The following is a 22,725-nucleotide window of genomic DNA, read 5'->3' on the forward strand; positions in this document are numbered from 1 at the left end:
TATGACTTTTTTCGACATACTATACTATGACTTTCATTCAACATGCTATACTATGATTTTTTTCGACATACTATACTATGACTTTTTTCGACATACTATACTATGACTTTTTTCAACATGCTATACTATGACTTTTTTCGACATACTATACTATGACTTTTTTCATGACTTTTTTCGACATACTATACTATGACTTTTTTCATGACTTTTTTCGACATACTATACTATGACTTTTTTCAACATGCTATACTATGACTTTTTTCGACATACTATACTATGACTTTTTTCGACATACTATACTATGACTTTTTTCGACATACTATACTATGACTTTTTTCATGACTTTTTTCGACATACTATACTATGACTTTTATCGACATACTATACTATGACTTTTTTCGACATACTATACTATGACTTTTTTTCAACATGCTATACTATGACTTTTTTCGACATACTATACTATGACTTTTTTCGACATACTATACTATGACTTTTTTCGACATACTATACTATGACTTTTTTCATGACTTTTTTCGACATACTATACTATGACTTTTATCGACATACTATACTATGACTTTTATCGACATACTATACTATGACTTTTTTCATGACTTTTTTCGACATACTATACTATGACTTTTTTCAACATGCTATACTATGACTTTTTTCGACATACTATACTATGACTTTTTTCATGACTTTTTTCGACATACTATACTATGACTTTTTTCAACATGCTATACTATGACTTTTTTCGACATACTATACTATGACTTTTTTCATGACTTTTTTCGACATACTATACTATGACTTTTTTCGACATACTATACTATGACTTTTTTCATGACTTTTTTCGACATACTATACTATGACTTTTTTTTTTGACATACTATACTATGACTTTTTTCGACATACTATACTATGACTTTTTTCATGACTTTTTTCGACATACTATACTATGACTTTTTTTCAACATGCTATACTATGACTTTTTTCGACATACTATACTATGACTTTTATCAACATACTATACTATGACTTTTTTCATGACTTTTATCGACATACTATACTATGACTTTTTCAACATGCTATACTATGATTTTTTTCGACATACTATACTATGACTTTTTTCGATACTATACTATGACATACATACTATACTATGACTTTTTCGACATACTATACTATGACTTTTTTCATGACTTTTTTCGACATACTATACTATGACTTTTATTCAACATGCTATACTATGACTTTTTTCGACATACTATACTATGACTTTTTTCATGACTTTTTTCGACATACTATACTATGACTTTTTTTCAACATGCTATACTATGACTTTTTTCGACATACTATACTATGACTTTTTTCATGACTTTTTTCGACATACTATACTATGACTTTTTTTTTCGACATACTATACTATGACTTTTTTCATGACTTTTTTCGACATACTATACTATGACTTTTTTCGACATACTATACTATGACTTTTTTCGACATACTATACTATGACTTTTTTCATGACTTTTTTCGACATAATATACTATGACTTTTATCGACATACTATACTATGACTTTTATCGACATACTATACTATGACTTTTTTCATGACTTTTTTCGACATACTATACTATGACTTTTTTTCAACATGCTATACTATGATTTTTTTCGACATACTATACTATGACTTTTTTCGACATACTATACTATGACTTTTTTTCAACATGCTATACTATGACTTTTTTCGACATACTATACTATGAATTTTTCATATACTATACTTTTTTCATGAAAACTCATAGTATACTTTTTTTTCATAAAAGTTATACTTTTTTTCGACATACTATACTATGACTTTCATTCAACATGCTATACTATGATTTTTTTCGACATACTATACTATGAGTTTTTTCGACATACTATACTATGACTTTTTTTCAACATGCTATACTATGACTTTTTTCGACATACTATACTATGACTTTTTTCATGACTTTTTTCGACATACTATACTATGACTTTTTTCATGACTTTTTTCGACATACTATACTATGACTTTTATCGACATACTATACTATGACTTTTATCGACATACTATACTATGACTTTTTTCATGACTTTTTTCGACATACTATACTATGACTTTTTTTCAACATGCTATACTATGACTTTTTTCGACATACTATACTATGACTTTTTTCGACATACTATACTATGACTTTTTTCGACATACTATACTATGACTTTTTTCATGACTTTTTTCGACATACTATACTATGACTCTTTATCGACATACTATACTATGACTTTTATCGACATACTATACTATGACTTTTTTCATGACTTTTTTCGACATACTATACTATGACTTTTTTCGACATACTATACTATGACTTTTTCATGACTTTTTTCGACATACTATACTATGACTTTTTTCGACATACTATACTATGACTTTTTTCGACATACTATACTATGACTTTTTTCATGACTTTTTTCGACATACTATACTATGACTTTTTTCGACATACTATACTATGACTTTTTTCGACATACTATACTATGACTTTTTTCATGACTTTTTTCGACATACTATACTATGACTTTTATCGACATACTATACTATGACTTTTTTTCGACATACTATACTATGACTTTTTTCGACATACTATACTATGACTTTTTTCATGACTTTTTTCGACATACTATACTATGACTTTTATCGACATACTATACTATGACTTTTATCGACATACTATACTATGACTTTTTTCATGACTTTTTTCGACATACTATACTATGACTTTCATTCAACATGCTATACTATGATTTTTTTCGACATACTATACTATGACTTTTTTCGACATACTATACTATGACTTTTTTTCAACATGCTATACTATGACTTTTTTCGACATACTATACTATGACTTTTTTCATGACTTTTTTCGACATACTATACTATGACTTTTTTCGACATACTATACTATGACTTTTTTCGACATACTATACTATGACTTTTTTCGACATACTATACTATGACTTTTTTCATGACTTTTTTCGACATACTATACTATGACTTTTATCGACATACTATACTATGACTTTTATCGACATACTATACTATGACTTTTTTCATGACTTTTTTCGACATACTATACTATGACTTTTTTTCAACATGCTATACTATGACTTTTTTCGACATACTATACTATGACTTTTTTCATGACTTTTTTCAACATGCTATACTATGACTTTTTTCGACATACTATACTATGACTTTTTTCGACATACTATACTATGACTTTTTTCATGACTTTTTTTCGACATACTATACTATGACTTTTTTCGACATACTATACTATGACTTTTTTCGACATACTATACTATGACTTTTTTCATGACTTTTTTCGACATACTATACTATGACTTTTTTCGACATACTATACTATGACTTTTTTCCGACATACTATACTATGACTTTTTTCGACATACTATACTATGACTTTTTTCATGACTTTTTTCGACATACTATACTATGACTTTTATCGACATACTATACTATGACTTTTATCGACATACTATACTATGACTTTTTTCATGACTTTTTTCGACATACTATACTATGACTTTTTTTCAACATGCTATACTATGATTTTTTTCGACATACTATACTATGACTTTTTTCGACATACTATACTATGACTTTTTTTCAACATGCTATACTATGACTTTTTTCGACATACTATACTATGACTTTTTTCATGACTTTTTTCGACATACTATACTATGACTTTTTTCGACATACTATACTATGACTTTTTTCATGACTTTTTTCGACATACTATACTATGACTTTTATCGACATACTATACTATGACTTTTTTCATGACTTTTTTCGACATACTATACTATGACTTTTTTTCAACATGCTATACTATGACTTTTTTCGACATACTATACTATGACTTTTTTCATGACTTTTTTCGACATACTATACTATGACTTTTTTTCAACATGCTATACTATGACTTTTTTCGACATACTATACTATGACTTTTTTCATGACTTTTTTCGACATACTATACTATGACTTTTTTCATGACTTTTTTCGACATACTATACTATGACTTTTTTCGACATACTATACTATGACTTTTTTCGACATACTATACTATGACTTTTTTCATGACTTTTTTCGACATACTATACTATGACTTTTTTCGACATACTATACTATGACTTTTTTCATACTATACTATGACTTTTTCGACATACTATACTATGACTTTTTTCGACATACTATACTATGACTTTTTTCATGACTTTTTTCGACATACTATACTATGACTTTTTTCGACATACTATACTATGACTTTTTTCGACATACTATACTATGACTTTTTTCATGACTTTTTTCGACATACTATACTATGACTTTTATTCAACATGCTATACTATGATTTTTTTCGACATACTATACTATGACTTTTTTTTTCGAAATACTATACTATGACTTTTTTTCAACATGCTATACTATGACTTTTTTCATGACTTTTTTCGACATACTATACTATGACTTTCATTCAACATGCTATACTATGACTTTTTTCGACATACTATACTATGACTTTTTTCAACATACTATACTATGACTTTTTTCAACATGCTATACTATGACTTTTTTCGACATACTATACTATGACTTTTTTCATGACTTTTTTCGACATACTATACTATGACTTTTTTCGACATACTATACTATGACTTTTTTCGACATACTATACTATGACTTTTTTCATGACTTTTTTCGACATACTATACTATGACTTTTATCGACATACTATACTATGACTTTTATCGACATACTATACTATGACTTTTTTCATGACTTTTTTTTTCGACATACTATACTATGACTTTTTTCAACATGCTATACTATGACTTTTTTCGACATACTATACTATGACTTTTTTCATGACTTTTTTCGACATACTATACTATGACTTTTTTCAACATGCTATACTATGACTTTTTTCGACATACTATACTATGACTTTTTTCGACATACTATACTATGACTTTTTTCATGACTTTTTTCGACATACTATACTATGACTTTTTTCGACATACTATACTATGACTTTTTTTTTTTCGACATACTATACTATGACTTTTTTCATGACTTTTTTCGACATACTATACTATGACTTTTTTCGACATACTATACTATGACTTTTTCCGACATACTATACTATGACTTTTTTCGACATACTATACTATGACTTTTTTCATGACTTTTTTCGACATACTATACTATGACTTTTATCGACATACTATACTATGACTTTTATCGACATACTATACTATGACTTTTTTCATGACTTTTTTCGACATACTATACTATGACTTTTTTCAACATGCTATACTATGACTTTTTTCGACATACTATACTATGACTTTTTTCGACATACTATACTATGACTTTTTTTCAACATGCTATACTATGACTTTTTTCGACATACTATACTATGACTTTTTTCATGACTTTTTTCGACATACTATACTATGACTTTTTTCGACATACTATACTATGACTTTTTTCATGACTTTTTTCGACATACTATACTATGACTTTTTTCGACATACTATACTATGACTTTTATCGACATACTATACTATGACTTTTTTCATGACTTTTTTCGACATACTATACTATGACTTTTTTTCAACATGCTATACTATGACTTTTTTCGACATACTATACTATGACTTTTTTCATGACTTTTTTCGACATACTATACTATGACTTTTTTCAACATGCTATACTATGACTTTTTTCGACATACTATACTATGACTTTTTTCATGACTTTTTTCGACATACTATACTATGACTTTTTTATTCTATGACTTTTTTCAACATACTATACTATGACTTTTTTCACATACTATACTATGACTTTTTTCGACATACTATACTATGACTTTTTTCATGACTTTTTTCGACATACTATACTATGACTTTTTTCGACATACTATACTATGACTTTTTTCGACATACTATACTATGACTTTTTTATGACTTTTTTCGACATACTATACTATGACTTTTTTTCGACATACTATACTATGACTTTTTTCGACATACTATACTATGACTTTTTCATGACTTTTTTCGACATACTATACTATGACTTTTTTCAACATGCTATACTATGATTTTTTTCGACATACTATACTATGACTTTTTTCGACATACTATACTATGACTGTTTTCAACATACTATACTATGACTTTTTTCATGACTTTTTTCGACATACTATACTATGACTTTTATTCAACATGCTATACTATGATTTTTTTCGACATACTATACTATGACTTTTTTCGACATACTATACTATGACTTTTTTCAACATGCTATACTATGACTTTTTTCGACATACTATACTATGACTTTTTTCATACTATACTATGACTTTTTTCAACATACTATACTATGACTTTTTTCGACATACTATACTATGACTTTTTTCATGACTTTTTTCGACATACTATACTATGACTTTTTTCGACATACTATACTATGACTTTTTTCGACATACTATACTATACTATTTTATGACTTTTTTCACATACTATACTATGACTTTTTTCAACATGCTATACTATGACTTTTTTCGACATACTATACTATGACTTTTTTCATGACTTTTTTCGACATACTATACTATGACTTTTTTTCAACATGCTATACTATGACTTTTTTCGACATACTATACTATGACTTTTTTCATGACTTTTTTCGACATACTATACTATGACTTTTTTCATGACTTTTTTCATACTATACTATGACTTTTTTTCAACATACTATACTATGACTTTTTTCGACATACTATTTTATGACTTTTTTCATGACATACTATACTATACTATGACTTTTTTCGACATACTATACTATGACTTTTTTTCAACATACTATACTATGACTTTTTTCGACATACTATACTATGACTTTTTTCATGACTTTTTTCGACATACTATACTATGACTTTTTTCGACATACTATACTATGACTTTTTTACTATACTATGACTTTTATACTATGACTTTTTTCATGACTTTTTTCGACATACTATACTATGACTTTTTTTCAACATGCTATACTATGACTTTTTTCGACATACTATACTATGACTTTTTTCGACATACTATACTATGACTTTTTTTCAACATGCTATACTATGACTTTTTTCGACATACTATACTATGACTTTTTTCATGACTTTTTTCTACATACTATACTATGACTTTTTTCAACATGCTATACTATGACTTTTTTCGACATACTATACTATGACTTTTTTCGACATACTATACTATGACTTTTTTCGACATACTATACTATGACTTTTTATACTATGACTTTTTCGACATACTATACTATGACTTTTTTCATGACATTTTTCGACATATATACTATGACTTTTTTCAACATGCTATACTATGACTTTTTTCGACATACTATACTATGACTTTTTTCATGACTTTTTTCGACATACTATACTATGACTTTTTTCGACATACTATACTATGACTTTTTTCGACATACTATACTATGACTTTTTTCATGATACTATGACTTTTTTTCAACATGCTATACTATGACTTTTTATGACTGTTTTTTTTCAACATGCTATTCTATGACTTTTTTATGACTTTTTTCGACATACTATACTATGACTTTTTTCAACATGCTATACTATGACTTTTTTTCAACATGCTATACTATGACTTTTTATGACTGTTTTCGACATGCTATTCTATGACTTTTTTATTTATTTTTTCTGACATGCTATTCTAAAGCTTTTTTTCAACATACTATACAATTAATTTTTTCAACATGCTATTCTAAGACTTTTTTTCGACATGCTATACTATGATTTTTATTAAATTTTTTCAACATGCTATCCTATGATTTTTTTTCGACATACTATATACTATGACTTTTTTCATGACTTTTTTCGACATACTATACTATGACTTTTTTCAACATGCTATACTATGACTTTTTTCGACATACTATACTAATACTTTTTTCATGACTTTTTTCGACATACTATACTATGACTTTTTTCAACATGCTATACTATGACTTTTTTTCAACATGCTATACTATGACTTTTTATGACTGTTTTCGACATGCTATTCTATGACTTTTTAATTTCTTTTTTCTGACATGCTATTCTAAAACTTTTTTTCAACATACTATACCATTAATTTTTTCAACATGCTATTCTAAGACTTTTTTTCGACATGCTATACTATGATTTTTTATTAACTTTTTTCAACATGCTATCCTATGATTTTTTTTCGACATACTATACTATGACTTTTTTCGACATACTATACTATGACTTTTTTCGACATACTATACTATGACTTTTTTTCGACATGCTATACTATGACTTTTTGCGACATACTATACTATGACTTTTTTCGACATGCTATTCAAATACTTTTTTTCGACATGCTATACAATTACTTTTTATGACTTTTTTTGACATGCTGTACTATGACTTTTTATGACTTTTTTCGACATACTATACTATGATTTTTTTTCGACATACTATACGCTTTCTTTTTCGACATGCTATACGCTTTTTCGACATGCTATAAGCTCGATGAAAACCAGGGTCAGTCATGGAGTTCCACAAGGGTCTGTTCTTGGACCAATTTTATTTACCTTATATATGCTTCCCTTAGGGAATATTATCAGAAAACACTCAATAAACTTTCATTGTTATGCAGATGATGCCCAGTTATATCTATCGATTAAGCCAGACGAAACCAACCAGTTCTCTAAACTTCAAGCATGTCTTACGGACATAAAAACCTGGATGACCTGTAACTTCTTAATGTTAAACTCTGAAAAAACAGAAGTTATTCTACTAGGCCCAGATCACCTTCGAAATCAATTATCTAACGATATAGTTTCTCTAGATGGCATTGCTCTGGCATCCAGCACTACCGTTAAGAACCTCGGAGTTATCTTTGATCAGGATCTGTCTTTTAACTCTTATATAAAACAGATCTCAAGGACAGCCTTTTTTCATTTACGTAACATTGCGAAAATCAGGCAAATCCTGTCTCAAATCGATGCAGAAAAACTAGTTCATGCATTTGTTACCTCTAGACTAGATTACTGTAACTCCTTATTATCAGGCTGCTTTAATAAGTCTCTTAAATCTCTACAGTTGATCCAGAATGCTGCAGCACGTGTTCTAACAAAAACTAAGAAAAGAGATCATATTACTCCAGTATTAGCTTCTCTGCACTGGCTCCCTGTTAAATCAAGAATAGAATTTAAAATTCTTCTACTTACCGACAAAGCTCTAACTGGTCAGGCACCGTCCTATCTTAAGGAACTTATAGTTCCATATTACCCAACTTGAGAGCTGCGCTCAATCAATGCAGGGTTACTTGTGGTTCCTAGAGTATATAAAAGTAGGATGGGAGCCAGAGCCTTCAGTTATCAGGCTCCTCTTCTGTGGAACCAGGTTCCAGTTTCAGTCCGGGGGGCAGACACACTCACCACTTTTAAGAGCAGGCTTAAGACCTTCCTTTTTGATAGCGCTTATAGTTAGGGCTGGTTCAGGTTCGCCTTGGTCCAGCCCCTAGATATGCTGCTATATGCCTAGACAGCCGGGGGACTACCTAAGATACACTGAGCTCTCTCTCCTCTTCTCTCACTCCTTCTTTATGTATTAATCTCCTATTTATGCACATTACTGATTTTGCTTCTTCCCCGGAGTCCTTGTGCTTTCTCGCCTCACAGGTTCCCAGGAATCGGGGTTATATCTGGACTGTCATCGTGCTACTATCTACTACCACTATCATTATTAGTCACATTACTATCATTATTCCCTGTACTATTACGCTTAATGACTTTGCTTCTACCCTGAAGTCTTTGTGCCTCCCGCTGTGAGCCAATCACATTACTATCCCTATTTCATAATTATAATTCTACTATAATAATTGCTGCTGTTATTATAAGTAGTCTTATTATATGAATCATTTATGTCATATACATTGAATGTGTTGTATCTCTGTTATGCTGTTCATTCTGTACACATGACATCTATTGCATTCTGTCCATCCTGGGAGAAGGATCCCTCCTCTGTCGCTCTCCCAGAGGTTTCTTCCTTTTTTCCCCCTGTTAAAGGGTTTTTTAGGGGAGTTTTTCCTGTGCCGATGTGAGGGAAGGACAGAGGATGTCGCATGTGTACAGATTGTAAAGCCCTCTGAGGCAAATTTGTTATTTGTGATTCTGGGCTATACAAAATAAACTGAATGAATATACAATTACTTTTCATGACTTTTTTCCGACATGCTATTCTAAGACTTTTTTTCAACATACTATACTATGACTTTTTTTCGACATACTATATACTATGACTTTTTTTCATGATTTTTTCCGACATACGTATGACTTTTTTTCATGACTTTTTGCGACATACTATACTATGACTTTTTTTCGACATACTATACGATTACTTTTTTTCGACATGATATACTATCACTTATATTCAACCATAACTCTTTTCATTGGATTTTGCAACATATTATATTTTCACTTTTTCTCATGAACTATGATGACATAATATAATTTCACAATTTTCATGAAGTTTTCATTAATCTGCCTACTACTCTCATTGTATACATCATTTACATTCTATGCCTTGACTGTGTTGTTCATTGTGTATACATAACATCTATTGCATTCCTGGCCATCCTGGCAGAGGATCCCTCCTCTGTTGCTCTCCCTAAGGTTTTTTCCCTTTTTCTCCCCCATTTAAGTTTTTTGGGGGGGAGTTTTTCTCCTGTTTCGATGTGACTGCCATGATGTCATTAAAATGTGTTAAAGTCATGATATAGTTTGTCATAAAATGTCAAAATTAGTTATAGTTTAGTATGCCATTATTTCATAAAAAAGGGACAGTATACTTTGTCATAAGAAATGTTGTAAAAAAGTAATAGTATAACATGTCATAAAAAGTCATAGTATAGTAAGTCATAAAAATGTAAAAATAACCCGCAGTATATCATGCATATAATATGTCATAAAAATCTGTAGTATATTTTGTAATAAAAAAATAAGCAATCTGTATTGGCAGAAGAAAGCGTGATCTGGGATTTCTAAAAGTTACATAAGCTCTTTTTTATTTTGTCCTTAACCCATCCGTTTTATGATCTGTTGCCCCCCTAATAATAACTAATAAAAGCTGAGACATGTCTCCCTGTAAGATGAAAAAGAAAAAGTACTAAAGTTAGAAGCATTGGTTAATACACGCAAGCAAATTCATATCAAAATGATTAGCATGTGAATAGGCTACAAACGCTTGTGTTTTCAAAATAAATTTAGGCTACTTTTAAAGTTCTTAAAGGCTTACAATTTATTCAACAGAGATGTTCATTATATAAAATAGTGTGCATTATTACACAATGTCTGAATAGAGAATCATTTCAATGATTAGGCCTATTGATTTCACTGTCCATTCTATGCCCACAATCACACCTCTTTTTAAAGAATATGTCATACCTAGCAACAGGGTAAACCAGAACTATTCTCTTCGGTAAAAGTTGGTAAGAGGTCCTCTGAGAAGTTTTCTAAATCAATCTTAAACTAAGACTTCTTCCTAGAAATGTTTAAGCCAGGAGCACTATCAGAGTATTCTCAGAATGTTAATGAAAATGGCCCCAAAAATATCCAAACCTGTCATAATCCACTGCACCAATTGTAAGCACAGAAATAACTAATTCCACCAAAACTCTGAATCTCATTTTATGGAGGGCACCTGTTATTCAAAACCCCATTCAACAACCGCCTAGTAAGACCTTTTTATTCAGATGTAATAAAAGCTAATTTCATGCACACAGTCAATAATTCTTGTTGCTCAATAGTCATATAAAGCCATTTGTTAGCTGGTGTATACATAGAAGTGTATGTGCTTGTGTGAGTGAACAGCCCTCCATTCTCTTTGTCTGTGGCAGTCAAGTGGACAGGTGAACTTCCTGTTGTATAAAGCACAATATCCTTGAGTACACACACACATACACTCCATCAATCTATGTTACAGCAGCAGGAAGGAAAGAAGCATAGCACCTTTTTCTGTGTTTACTTCTATTACAATGCAAACGTGAGCACTTAGCACTTTCTGCAAGGCTAAACTTCTGCCCCATTTGTGGATTTTCCCAGCAGGCATACATGAAGACTTTATGACAGCCTGGACTGTGAAGCACTGCAAGTTTTAGCTAACAGAGGAAATGGGCATGAATCCACACATAGTTCAAATAATCCCCAAGCTCTTAGGGGTATCCGCTAGCCTGCCAAGCTTTACATAATTACCCTTATCTCAGCCCTACTTACCTACTGAAACAACATCATGGAAAATGTCACAAGGGGCATTAACAGTAATGTGGTTTAGGACAGAAACAACAACCAAGGTTTGTGTTGGTTGCTACCTGATAGTCTGTGACCAGTAAATGCGCATTCATTTAACAGCCTGCTGGATTAACCGAGCTGTTAAAGTGACCACAGACCACAGAATTCACACAAATACGCATGAATGCATGCATGACTATAAAACGGCTGACACTAATTTACATTTACCTCTTGTGAAATGTCTTCTTGCTGCAGCAACTTGATATTGACATGATACAGTATCTAAGAGCAGGAAGGAGATTAAGTGTGTGTGGGTAATTAAAGCTTGATATTGCTAGTAGGTATATATTTGGTGATTTGCAAGTCAAATACAAGTTATTTACACATCTATGATGCATATAACTGTTGTTTCAACAGTGTTGGAATGACTATATTTCAGTGTAAAGCTGATCCTAGACACATGTTAAAATATAATCACTGAATTTCTGCAAACCCAAAAACCTGGACTCAAAAAATATCTTGCACTTTTCCAACACATCCAGCCTAGGTTTAACTTAAACATCTTTTTACCTTCACATCATCAATTAAGAGCATAATTGGTATTTTTAACTAATCCAATGAAAATACCAAAACTAATTATTGATGTACACTGCTAACGTATTGTACATGTAGCCAAAGGCTGATATCTGTATAGAATCTCCCACATCCATTGTCAAAAAAAAAGTAATATTAACAGCTATAAGGTTGAAACGGGTGACATATTCTTTCAACACAATGGGTAGTTTCATTATAGTGAATATAAAATAATCATATGTCTAGGACTATTAATATCTGTCCACTATAGCTCATCAAGCAAATAAAAGGTCCAAGAAATTTAAGGGGGATTGTATTTCTAAAAATACTATGTTATGAAGTTATCCAACTACACACTACATTTGCCTAACTAAGACTAAGCCTTATCTTTGCTTTGGCATATTTCTAGAAAGTATTTTAACACCAGCAGTGTAGACTGTGTTTCCCATCTCTTCCACTGGAGTCACACTAGGGGGAGATCTCTTCACTGTCAGTATAGAGAGGTGGAATAATTCAACATACATATTTTAAGTGAGGATTGTATTAAGATAGACTTGCAAAGTCTGAACCGATCCATAATCCATACTAATGTTGCTCAGAGCTTGATCTAACTCCACATAACACTTTGAAGAGCTGGAGTTCAGTGCAGTTTGATTGAACCTCAAAACTCAAAAGGCACATTATATTGAATATACCGGTACATCGGAAAAAGAAACACTTTTCCCCTCACTGCTGCTGCTACTGTCTATAATTTAACAAATCAGTCATACTGAAGCAAACTTGTGGCGTCTTGTGTTTTAAAAAAAATGGCTCAACTCTAACCCAACCACATATACTACAGTACAGTGTGTGCGTTACATTGACTTATTGACAAAGAAGTAGTATGCACTTCACAATGTGTGAACCGGGGGTTCATAGCTAGGTCAGCTGTTCAGTTTTTGATTGTTTGGCAGAAAGCATTTCATAAAAATCAACCTCAAGGATCCAACGGTGGATCCGAGGAGAAGGTCAATTAGAAGATGAAAAGATCAAAAAAAATATATAGACTCCTGTTCCTATTGGCTTTATATCTTGATGCTCCTAACCTCCCACTGAGCTATAGTAAGACACAGAGGAGAGATGTCAGTGGAGTTGCAATGTGTTTTATTACACAGGAAGTGGAGACAGAAGATATAGAGACGTAGAGACAGACACAGTGAACATGTCGAGTTAAAACAAGAACCTTCTGTACACCTCCTATATGTTGCCTGAAGAAAGTAATCAAAGGAAACTCCACCAACCCTGACAGCACTTTAAGGACATCAAAGTATTTTACTTACATTTAACTCACAATTTATTTCAATGTTTTTACTACAGTGGTATTTGCTCAAGTTGTACAGTATTAAAAAGTTGTAAATGATGCATGTGTCTGGACTCCATAGGGGGGAATTATACTTTGATTACATATCTTCCTGTAGAGCCTGACCCCCCCAACACTTTCTGTCAAAACATAATTATTAAATATCATCTGTTATAATAAACAATCATCTTTACTCCATTCATCTGTGTTTTCTGACCTGAAATATGAACACATAATGAGTAGGCTCTGATGTACATCGTATTATTGATGCTTCATAGAAACGTATAACTCTTCCAGCACTTCCACTTCTCTTCGAACTCCGTGTTTCAACTAAAGCCACAGCTTCATTTTGAAATATTGCCTACATACAAACACATTTCAGAAGCACCTACCAATCAGTATTTTAAGACATTTAGGCTGCGTTCAATATTTCAGCTGCAAGTGTTCAGCAAAAGTAAGCACATCTACATTTTTTTTTTTTAAATGTGTACCCATTTCTATTTTGATGTAAAAGATATGCTCTTTAAGGATTTGGTTGATTTGTTTATCTAGGCACACAGAGAGCAGAGATCAAACCCAGTTCTTCTATAGCTTCTGCATATGATATGCACATATAGAGAGAAATAGTTTGACACCCAGGGACAGACAGAGATATGACCAAAAACAAACGGAGTGATTTTGCACGGCATCACGTCTGCAGCAGCCTCGGGCAGCAGCCAGAGGGCCACGAGGAGGAGCCTCATTAGTGGGATGATGAGCCCGTATTTTACTTCCTATGGTGGGAGGAGAGCTGCATTCTGCACCTGCTCCACTCTTAAACACTTTTTTTCCATCTTTGCATGAACCCCCCCCTCATAGAGAAGCAACAGAATCATTTTGCAGATGCAATGTAGTCATTTCCTCATCCAATCCTGCATTTAGTTGCGCATCAATATTCAATTTACATGCACTGATCTAAGGTCTGTTCAAAGTGCGAAATGTTACATTTTGATATGAAATGTCCTTTTTTCAGAGTATAGCACTGAGGAGTTGGACACACACACACACACACACACACACACACACACACACACACACACACACACACACACACACACACACACACACACACACACACACACACACACACACACACACTCATATCATGTTGTCTCCAGTTCAGTTACTTAAAGGAACATCAGCAAAATTCAGCATTTAAACTCAAACATAAGCAAAAATCAAACCAGCTGTGTCAGTATAACTTCATTAGGGTGCACAATATAAAGTGCAATCATTGATGACTTTCAAAAAAAATGCGCCCCACCCCCCCCTCCCATAAGATTACACATTGCTTATGTCAGAATGAGAATTTAAACATTTTAGAGATCTGAGAAAGTTTCAGTATGCTACCGAAAATAAAAGCCATAATATCAATGATATAAGTGATTTGTGTCATTCTTTCCCCTTAATGTGATGCGCTCTGTTGGTGACTGGTGCGAAAGAGCGGAATCCACAACCAACGCAGTCTTAAGAGGAAGATAGGAATGTATCCCGGGGGGACTACAGCAAACACACTTGCACAATCTTTCCCTGCATTTCATGTAAAGAGAGGTTATAAGGACTGATAGGAGTACCTGCATGCAGAGTCATTTATGTCTCTAATAATGTGGTAACATATAAGTGTTGCCTGGTATTTAAAGGGAAACCATGGCAACATGCTGTGAACAGCTGACCTGTGAATGTGGTGCTTGATGAGAGCTAGTTGATCACCTCTGCAAAATGAGACCGCAGAGACAGAAGGCTTATTAACAGGATAGAGGTGAGGAAAGGAGAGATGCGGAAGCTAACTGAGAGGAAAACAGGGAGGAAGGAGGAGGAGGAGGATGAATGAGCAGAGAAGGATGACGAGATGAGGGAGAGGAGGAAAGAAGAAGACATGAAGCAGTGAGGGGAAGGAGAAAAGGGGAAGTGGGAAGGAGAGGGGGGAGGTAGAGAGAAAAGGGAAAGACAACAGAGGAGAGGAGGAAAAGGGATGAGAAGAGAGGGAGATGAGGAAAGGACAAAGGGGAGAAGAAAGGAAAGAAGAGGAGAAGAGACCAAGAAATGAAGGAGAGGGGGTGAAGAGAGGGGAGAAACTGAGAGGATAAAGAGGAGAAGAAGAGATGAAGAAACAGAAAGGGGGAGAGAAGAATAGAGGAGAGTAAGAGATTGGAAAGAGAAGAGCACATGAGATGATAGTAAAACAAGGAGGAGACAGAAAGAAGGAGGGAAAGAGGAGGAGGAAACGTTTATGGACGAAGAGGGGAAGGAAAGGGGGAAGAGCAGAGAGGAATGATGGGAGAGAGACAAAAGAGAAGGAGAGGAAGGAGGAGAGGAGAACAAAGGAAAGGCAGAAAGAGAGGGAAGCGGGAGGAGAGAAGTGAGGGAAGGGAAAATGAAGAGGAGATGAGAGGAAGGAGAAAGGAGGAGTGTAGAGAAGAATTAGCTGTCCTATTCTACAGCTCTCATGGGTCCAATTTAAACACAGGGCTTTAGAGATGAAGCGTGAATGTGTGTGTGTGTGTGTGTGTGTGTGTGTGTGTGTGTGTGTGTGTGTGTGTGTGTGTGTGTGTGTGTGTGTGTGTAGTGTGTGTTGTGTGTGTGTTTGTGTAAGCGAGTTAGTGATAGAGAGACGACGGGCGTCTGCTGAGCCCTCAGACCGACCTAATGACCATTCTTCCGATGTCACTGTGAAACCCGATAAAAACAATATGATGCTCCAGCTGAGGTTTAATTAGGAGAGACAACTGAACAGGCCGCACAGGTGAGGGGTCGGGCGGGGTCCTCGGGTTCTTACCTGTCTCACAGCGGCGTCCTGTAAATCCTGAGGGACAGACACACGTGTTGGGAGACACACAGGTCCCGCCGCTCCTGCATCCCTCCTCACAGAAAGCTAGAAAGAGAAAGAGAAAATATATTAGTTCAGTTTGTCTTCATTTCCTGGATAGCACAGCAGCAGCAGCAGCAGGAAAATATTTTGAATTATACTTTATAAATGGTGTTTCTGTGTGTGTGTGTGTGTGTGTGTGTGTGTGTGTTTGTACTCAATATGTGGAGTGTCATGGAGCAAGCTGATAAAACACTATCCCAAGATCTGAAATGGCAATATTGTGCACCTATGAAGAGGCACCTCACTATTACCGACATCACCTGATACACAGCTTAAAAACTGCTAAACTGTGCCCTCAAACTCATTTTGCGTAACTGGAAGTGTCTGATGTGAAATTTGTTTTTCAAGTGGTTATCATCTCTACAGAGCAGCTTCTCCATGTGGGTGTTGAAATATCAGAGTTAAGTGCTGGAGATAAATCGGCACCGTGGGTAGAAATATCTGAAAGCGAGACTGGCGACATCGTTTTTTTTTCCAAAGTTGCACTTATCGATATGTTAAAATTAACAAAATGATCTAATGACTGTGTTTAATATGAAGTGGGGGACACTTGCAGTAACACAAACCACAGTACGGTACCTGTCCAGCACCAAACAGCACACAGAGTTAACAGGTAGTGGACGAAAATGAAAGAGCAAGATACAACCTGTTGTCTCTCTTTGAAAGGGGAGTAAAAAATGTCATTACATTTATCATAAGGAGGAAAAAACCCACTAAATGTATGATAGTGTTACTCTTTATGTTTTGTGTTTTCAGCGTGTTGTCGAGATCCCCTAATTAACTTAAAAAAATTAAAAAACATTCACACAAATTTAAAGGTGCCGAATACGGTGGTTACTGATGATAACCCCTGTTCCAACCAGCAGCGTCATCGCAGAAGCAAAGCACCTTCCTTCTGGTTCCCCCACAGGTAAACACTGTTAGCTCTGTTAGCACTGTTGCTTGTACTGTTAGTGCTATTAGCAGCGCTACTTTCTAGCCGCTAGCTCAGCTGTCGCCGTGTGAAGGCAATCCCTCAATCACAGTCATGCTCTCAATTAGTAATTTAACACCTGTTGTTAAACAAAACAAAGTTTTTTTATACAATTTGTTACTAGGTGTTTCACACATAAACTTAATTAGTTAAATAAATAATCTTGTTCTGAAAGAATCACATCAAAAGATGGTAGCATAAAAACTTCCAATGCAATCTGTAGCCTGCCTGTTGAGCTACACCAGATACAGAAATGGGTCAACATGCTGCAGGACAAATATATTTACCTCTTATGTGAAAGCAATGTTGGCAACTGAAAAATGTCTTTGTATTATCTCTTCCTATTTTAGACTTATATGTAGTTGAAAATTCGTTGATTGTTTGAGACACAATAATTGGTTTGGTCTATTGGAAATGTTGGTTCAAATTAAAAGCTGTGAAGCTGCTTCTCCGGCAAAACTTAACTGAATAGTACATCTGTTCTTTATTGGGTTTGCTCTAATTAAGCTTGGTTGTACTGGACAGCACAAGGATGTAACAGATTTAACGTAGATATTCAAGCTTGCTTCCGAGGTAAATGGATTGCTTTTATAGAGCACATTTATTCTGAGAAGAGTACTAGCACTTAACAAAGCCACACATTCACCCACTCAAACACACACACACACACACACACACACACACACACACACACACACACACACACACACACACACACACACACACACACACACACACACACACACACACACAAGAGAGATTGTGGCAGAGCTGCTATGCAATGAGCTAACCTTAGGAGCACTTATGAAGTTCAGTGTCAAGGACTACCTGCTCCACCATCTGAGCTGCTGTTGTGCTATACTGAAAATAAATGAGATAGAATCCTATCATGCATGAATTCGCTGCCTCACATTTTTTTATTGTCTGTGTTTTATAAGTGCCTGGTATTGCTGGTAAATCCATGCATGCAAAAAAATACAATTAATTTCCCCTAAACGGCAAAATTGATCATTTGTCATTTGGGCCTTTCCAAAACGATCCACATGAAGTCCACCGTTAAAATGCCCAACTTTCCAGCAGAAATAAACATATTTACAGCCTGGTACAAAAACGGTACCCCTTCATATACGGGGGGTTCATTTTTATACAACTCAACTGTTAAAATTCAATATCAAGGCTTAAAGTCAGCCATAATTGAGTGGGTTGCAATCTGCAACCACAGCGCTTCATTGCTTTAAATAAATGAGTGTTGACAGCCAATGGGGTGCAATCATACTCTCTGTTGTTGAAATCATACACACTCATACACTCGACCATCCACAGCTATAGTGTAGACCTCATTCCTACAGTAAGCACCTGGTCATACCAGGACGGGCTGTTCTCATACACTGTTCGTAGCTATACCTACGAAAAGTAACAACATAATTAATCTATAACCCACGTAAACAATTCATATGTTATACATGTTACTGTGAGCCTGGACCTGTGAATTAGTATAAAGAAAGAGAAAGTCCACATAGGGAAGAGGATTAGGGTGGTAGCGTGAGTCTAAAAAAAACAGACCTTCATCCAGGAGACCTGTTCTGTCTCGTGTGATATCACAGGTTAACTTATTTGTTAAGTAAAACCAATTACGTAGATATTTTACCCCAAACCAAAATATTTTCCTTAACCTAACCGAGTAGTTACAGGACAATAAGCTTTAAGTCCATAAATAGAGCTCAAACCTGGCATTATCCTGGATAGTAATAACTTCATCTAAATTCAAGATTCATAGGTTATAATTTGCATATTGTTATTGACTGGCAACTGGGCTACCTGCATCCTTCATAAGGTGACATATCACATGTCTATTTTTCAGTTTTTATTGACCAGATCTCATCAATGTGCTTGTGTACGTGTAAGAGCATGTGTGTACAACTGTCCCCCCCACCTTTTTTTGTTGGAAGCAGGCTGGCAGTGCAAATGACTGTGATTTGTTCTGTGAGTGCACAGGGTGTGATGCATCAACATGTCTGAGACAAACACACAAAGGAGAAGAGGAAGGTTTAGGAGAGCTGGCAGACGAATTTACTCAACGAAACAAAAGGAGGAGCGAGTGCAGTGAGAAACGGTAGTTACTCAGTGCTTAAAGCGAGGCGGATTAAACCAAAAAGAGGGCAGACTTAATTGAGCAAGTTCATTAAAGAGAAATTACTTGAGTATTTCTAGGCTTAATTAATGACATGATTTGAAAGATGAGCCTTAATGGGCTGAAAAATCTATTTATAGTCACATGCATAGGGTGTGTCAGTGAAAAATCTTCATCTGTGTGTGTGTGTGTGTGTGTGTGTGTGTGTGTGTGTGTGTGTGTGTGTGTGTGTGTGTGTGTGTGTGTGTGTGTGTGTGTGTGTGTGTGTGTGTGTGTGTGTGTGTATGTTATGTATGTGCAGCAGCTTGTCTCCATTTAGTTTATGAAACCAAAGAAACACAATTTATCTGTTTAAATTATCGCCCTGTTGTTTAGAAAAAAAAAACCAGTGCTTAATATACAAATGAATGCATATGTGCAATAAATAATAACAGAGTTCAATGCCAGAAGCTATTGGAGCTATTAATTTGACTGGTTCCACTATTTAAGAAGTTCTATCAGGCTCTCATTAGGAGCCTGATTGCCTCTGTACTAATAAACCTCACACTTAAAAATTAATTACACTTACATTGACTCAATCTATCTCCAGCTCTAATTATCATTTCAGCACCATCAGCATTATGCTGCCTGCCTGTTGAACTAATGACTAGCAAAGATGAGGGGGCTTCTCTGGGGGTGGGGGGGTTGTATGCTTATTAAGACCCACATTTTTCCAATCCGAGCTACAACGATTTTCTTTGCCCAGAGACAACCTCCAATTTGCCTCCAGTATTTTATTCTTGTTAGAGCGAAAAGAAAATGTCCATCGGCATACTGCAACTCCATCCATCCATTTTCCGTAACCTGCTTATCCAGTTAAGGGTCGCAGGGGTGCTGGAGCCGATCTCAGCTGTCAATGGGTGAAGGCAGGGTTCACCCTGGACAGGTTGCCAGTCTGTGGCAGAGCATGCTGCAACTCTACACTGAAAATCAGGTTTAATCATAATAATATCAGGTATAATAATGCGGTCAGATTGAATTAACAACAATTTCATTTACAGTTTGGAACATATGTCTGAAGGTAGGGTCGGGCTTTGGTGTGTGTTCTATACCTGATTGCAAAAGTTTTTAATTATTTTCAAGTTGTCAATGCCAACAAGAATACTTGCCATTCAAAATCCCCTGAATCTAAATGTTAAATCGAAATCTTTAGAAAATATGCAAAGATTTTCAAATCTGCTTTAGATGAAACAATGCGGAAATATGACAAATGCGGTTACCTTAAATAGCAATATAGGGAACTGAATAAAGGAGATTACTACGCCTACACTCAGCCAGCATAAACCTGGGTCTGATACCGGACCGCCTTGTCTCTCCGCCGAATCTGCAAACTTTCTGTTGCTGCGGTTACACTGGTTAGACCAAGAGCTACCGCTGGCTGATATTGAATTGCTACAGCCGCCGACTGAAAGTCCGTCTCACAATCTGCCTTCCGCTCTCCTCTTGTAGGTTGGATGACAATAGATGCAGCATGAGCTATTTGCATGTTCTCTAAATATTTATATTTATATTTAAAATGTAGCTTTAATATTTACATTTTATATTTCTTTTTTAAACATATAAAAGTGTTGTTACCATTTACAAAGAACATGTTGTTTCACATGCATTTCTGTCACAAATGTGAGCCAAATGTAAACCATATTTTTACATTCGATGCCCCATATTGTGCTCTCTGAGAGGAGAACTTCTTGTTTTCAGCGGTAATGTATTCTCCTACTAGAAATAGAAAGTGTGATAGTAGGATGTTTTTCCATTCCCAAATAAGATTGAGAAGATAATAAAAATGTGGCGCTGCTGTTCAACAACCACAGTGGGGAGCATCCCATAACACTGAAGAGGAGTGGTAATTCACATCTCATACGGTAGAAAACAAACTCAGAAAGAGGAGAGGTATAGCTACAATGTATTCTGTTCCATTTCATTTTCCTGTGGTTGTAGAAATGGGTTTCTATGTATCCTCTTGTTACATCAAAAATCTGATGTTTACCATTGATGCTACAGATCGCCATCATGCTCCATTGTTGCGTGAAACATATCAAACCTCCACAAACTCTCACCACTGACCAATACAAAGCATCTCACCAACACCTCAGCTCCTTCCTCCGTCTTTGTGTGCCTTTGCATGTCCTCTTGATCACAATTATCCCCATTTCTCCTCTCCGGCACCTACCCTTGCTCCCCCCCCCCCCCCACCCCCCAACATCCCATTACCAGACATCACATGGGGCTGAGAGGAGGAGACTGCCCTCCCTCATTGTAGATCCTGTGACCTCCAGCTAAACTATTTCGCTGCTTAACT

The 22,725-nt window shown here is 34.6% G+C and overlaps 1 protein-coding gene across 1 annotated transcript in view; it reads right to left on the bottom strand.

The window, feature by feature from the left end:
* The window catches only part of LOC129105586 (protein kinase C-binding protein NELL1-like), a 261,850-nt gene that overhangs the window by 30,145 nt on the left and 208,980 nt on the right, over positions 1-22,725 (bottom strand). Inside the window, exon 16 of the mRNA XM_054616705.1 lies at positions 17,191-17,286. Within this exon, the coding sequence (XP_054472680.1) occupies positions 17,191-17,286 (96 nt within the window). The remainder of the gene's footprint in view (positions 1-17,190; positions 17,287-22,725) is intronic.

This window comes from Anoplopoma fimbria, chromosome 2, assembly GCF_027596085.1.
Source record: "Anoplopoma fimbria isolate UVic2021 breed Golden Eagle Sablefish chromosome 2, Afim_UVic_2022, whole genome shotgun sequence".
Classification (NCBI taxonomy): domain Eukaryota; kingdom Metazoa; phylum Chordata; class Actinopteri; order Perciformes; family Anoplopomatidae; genus Anoplopoma; species Anoplopoma fimbria.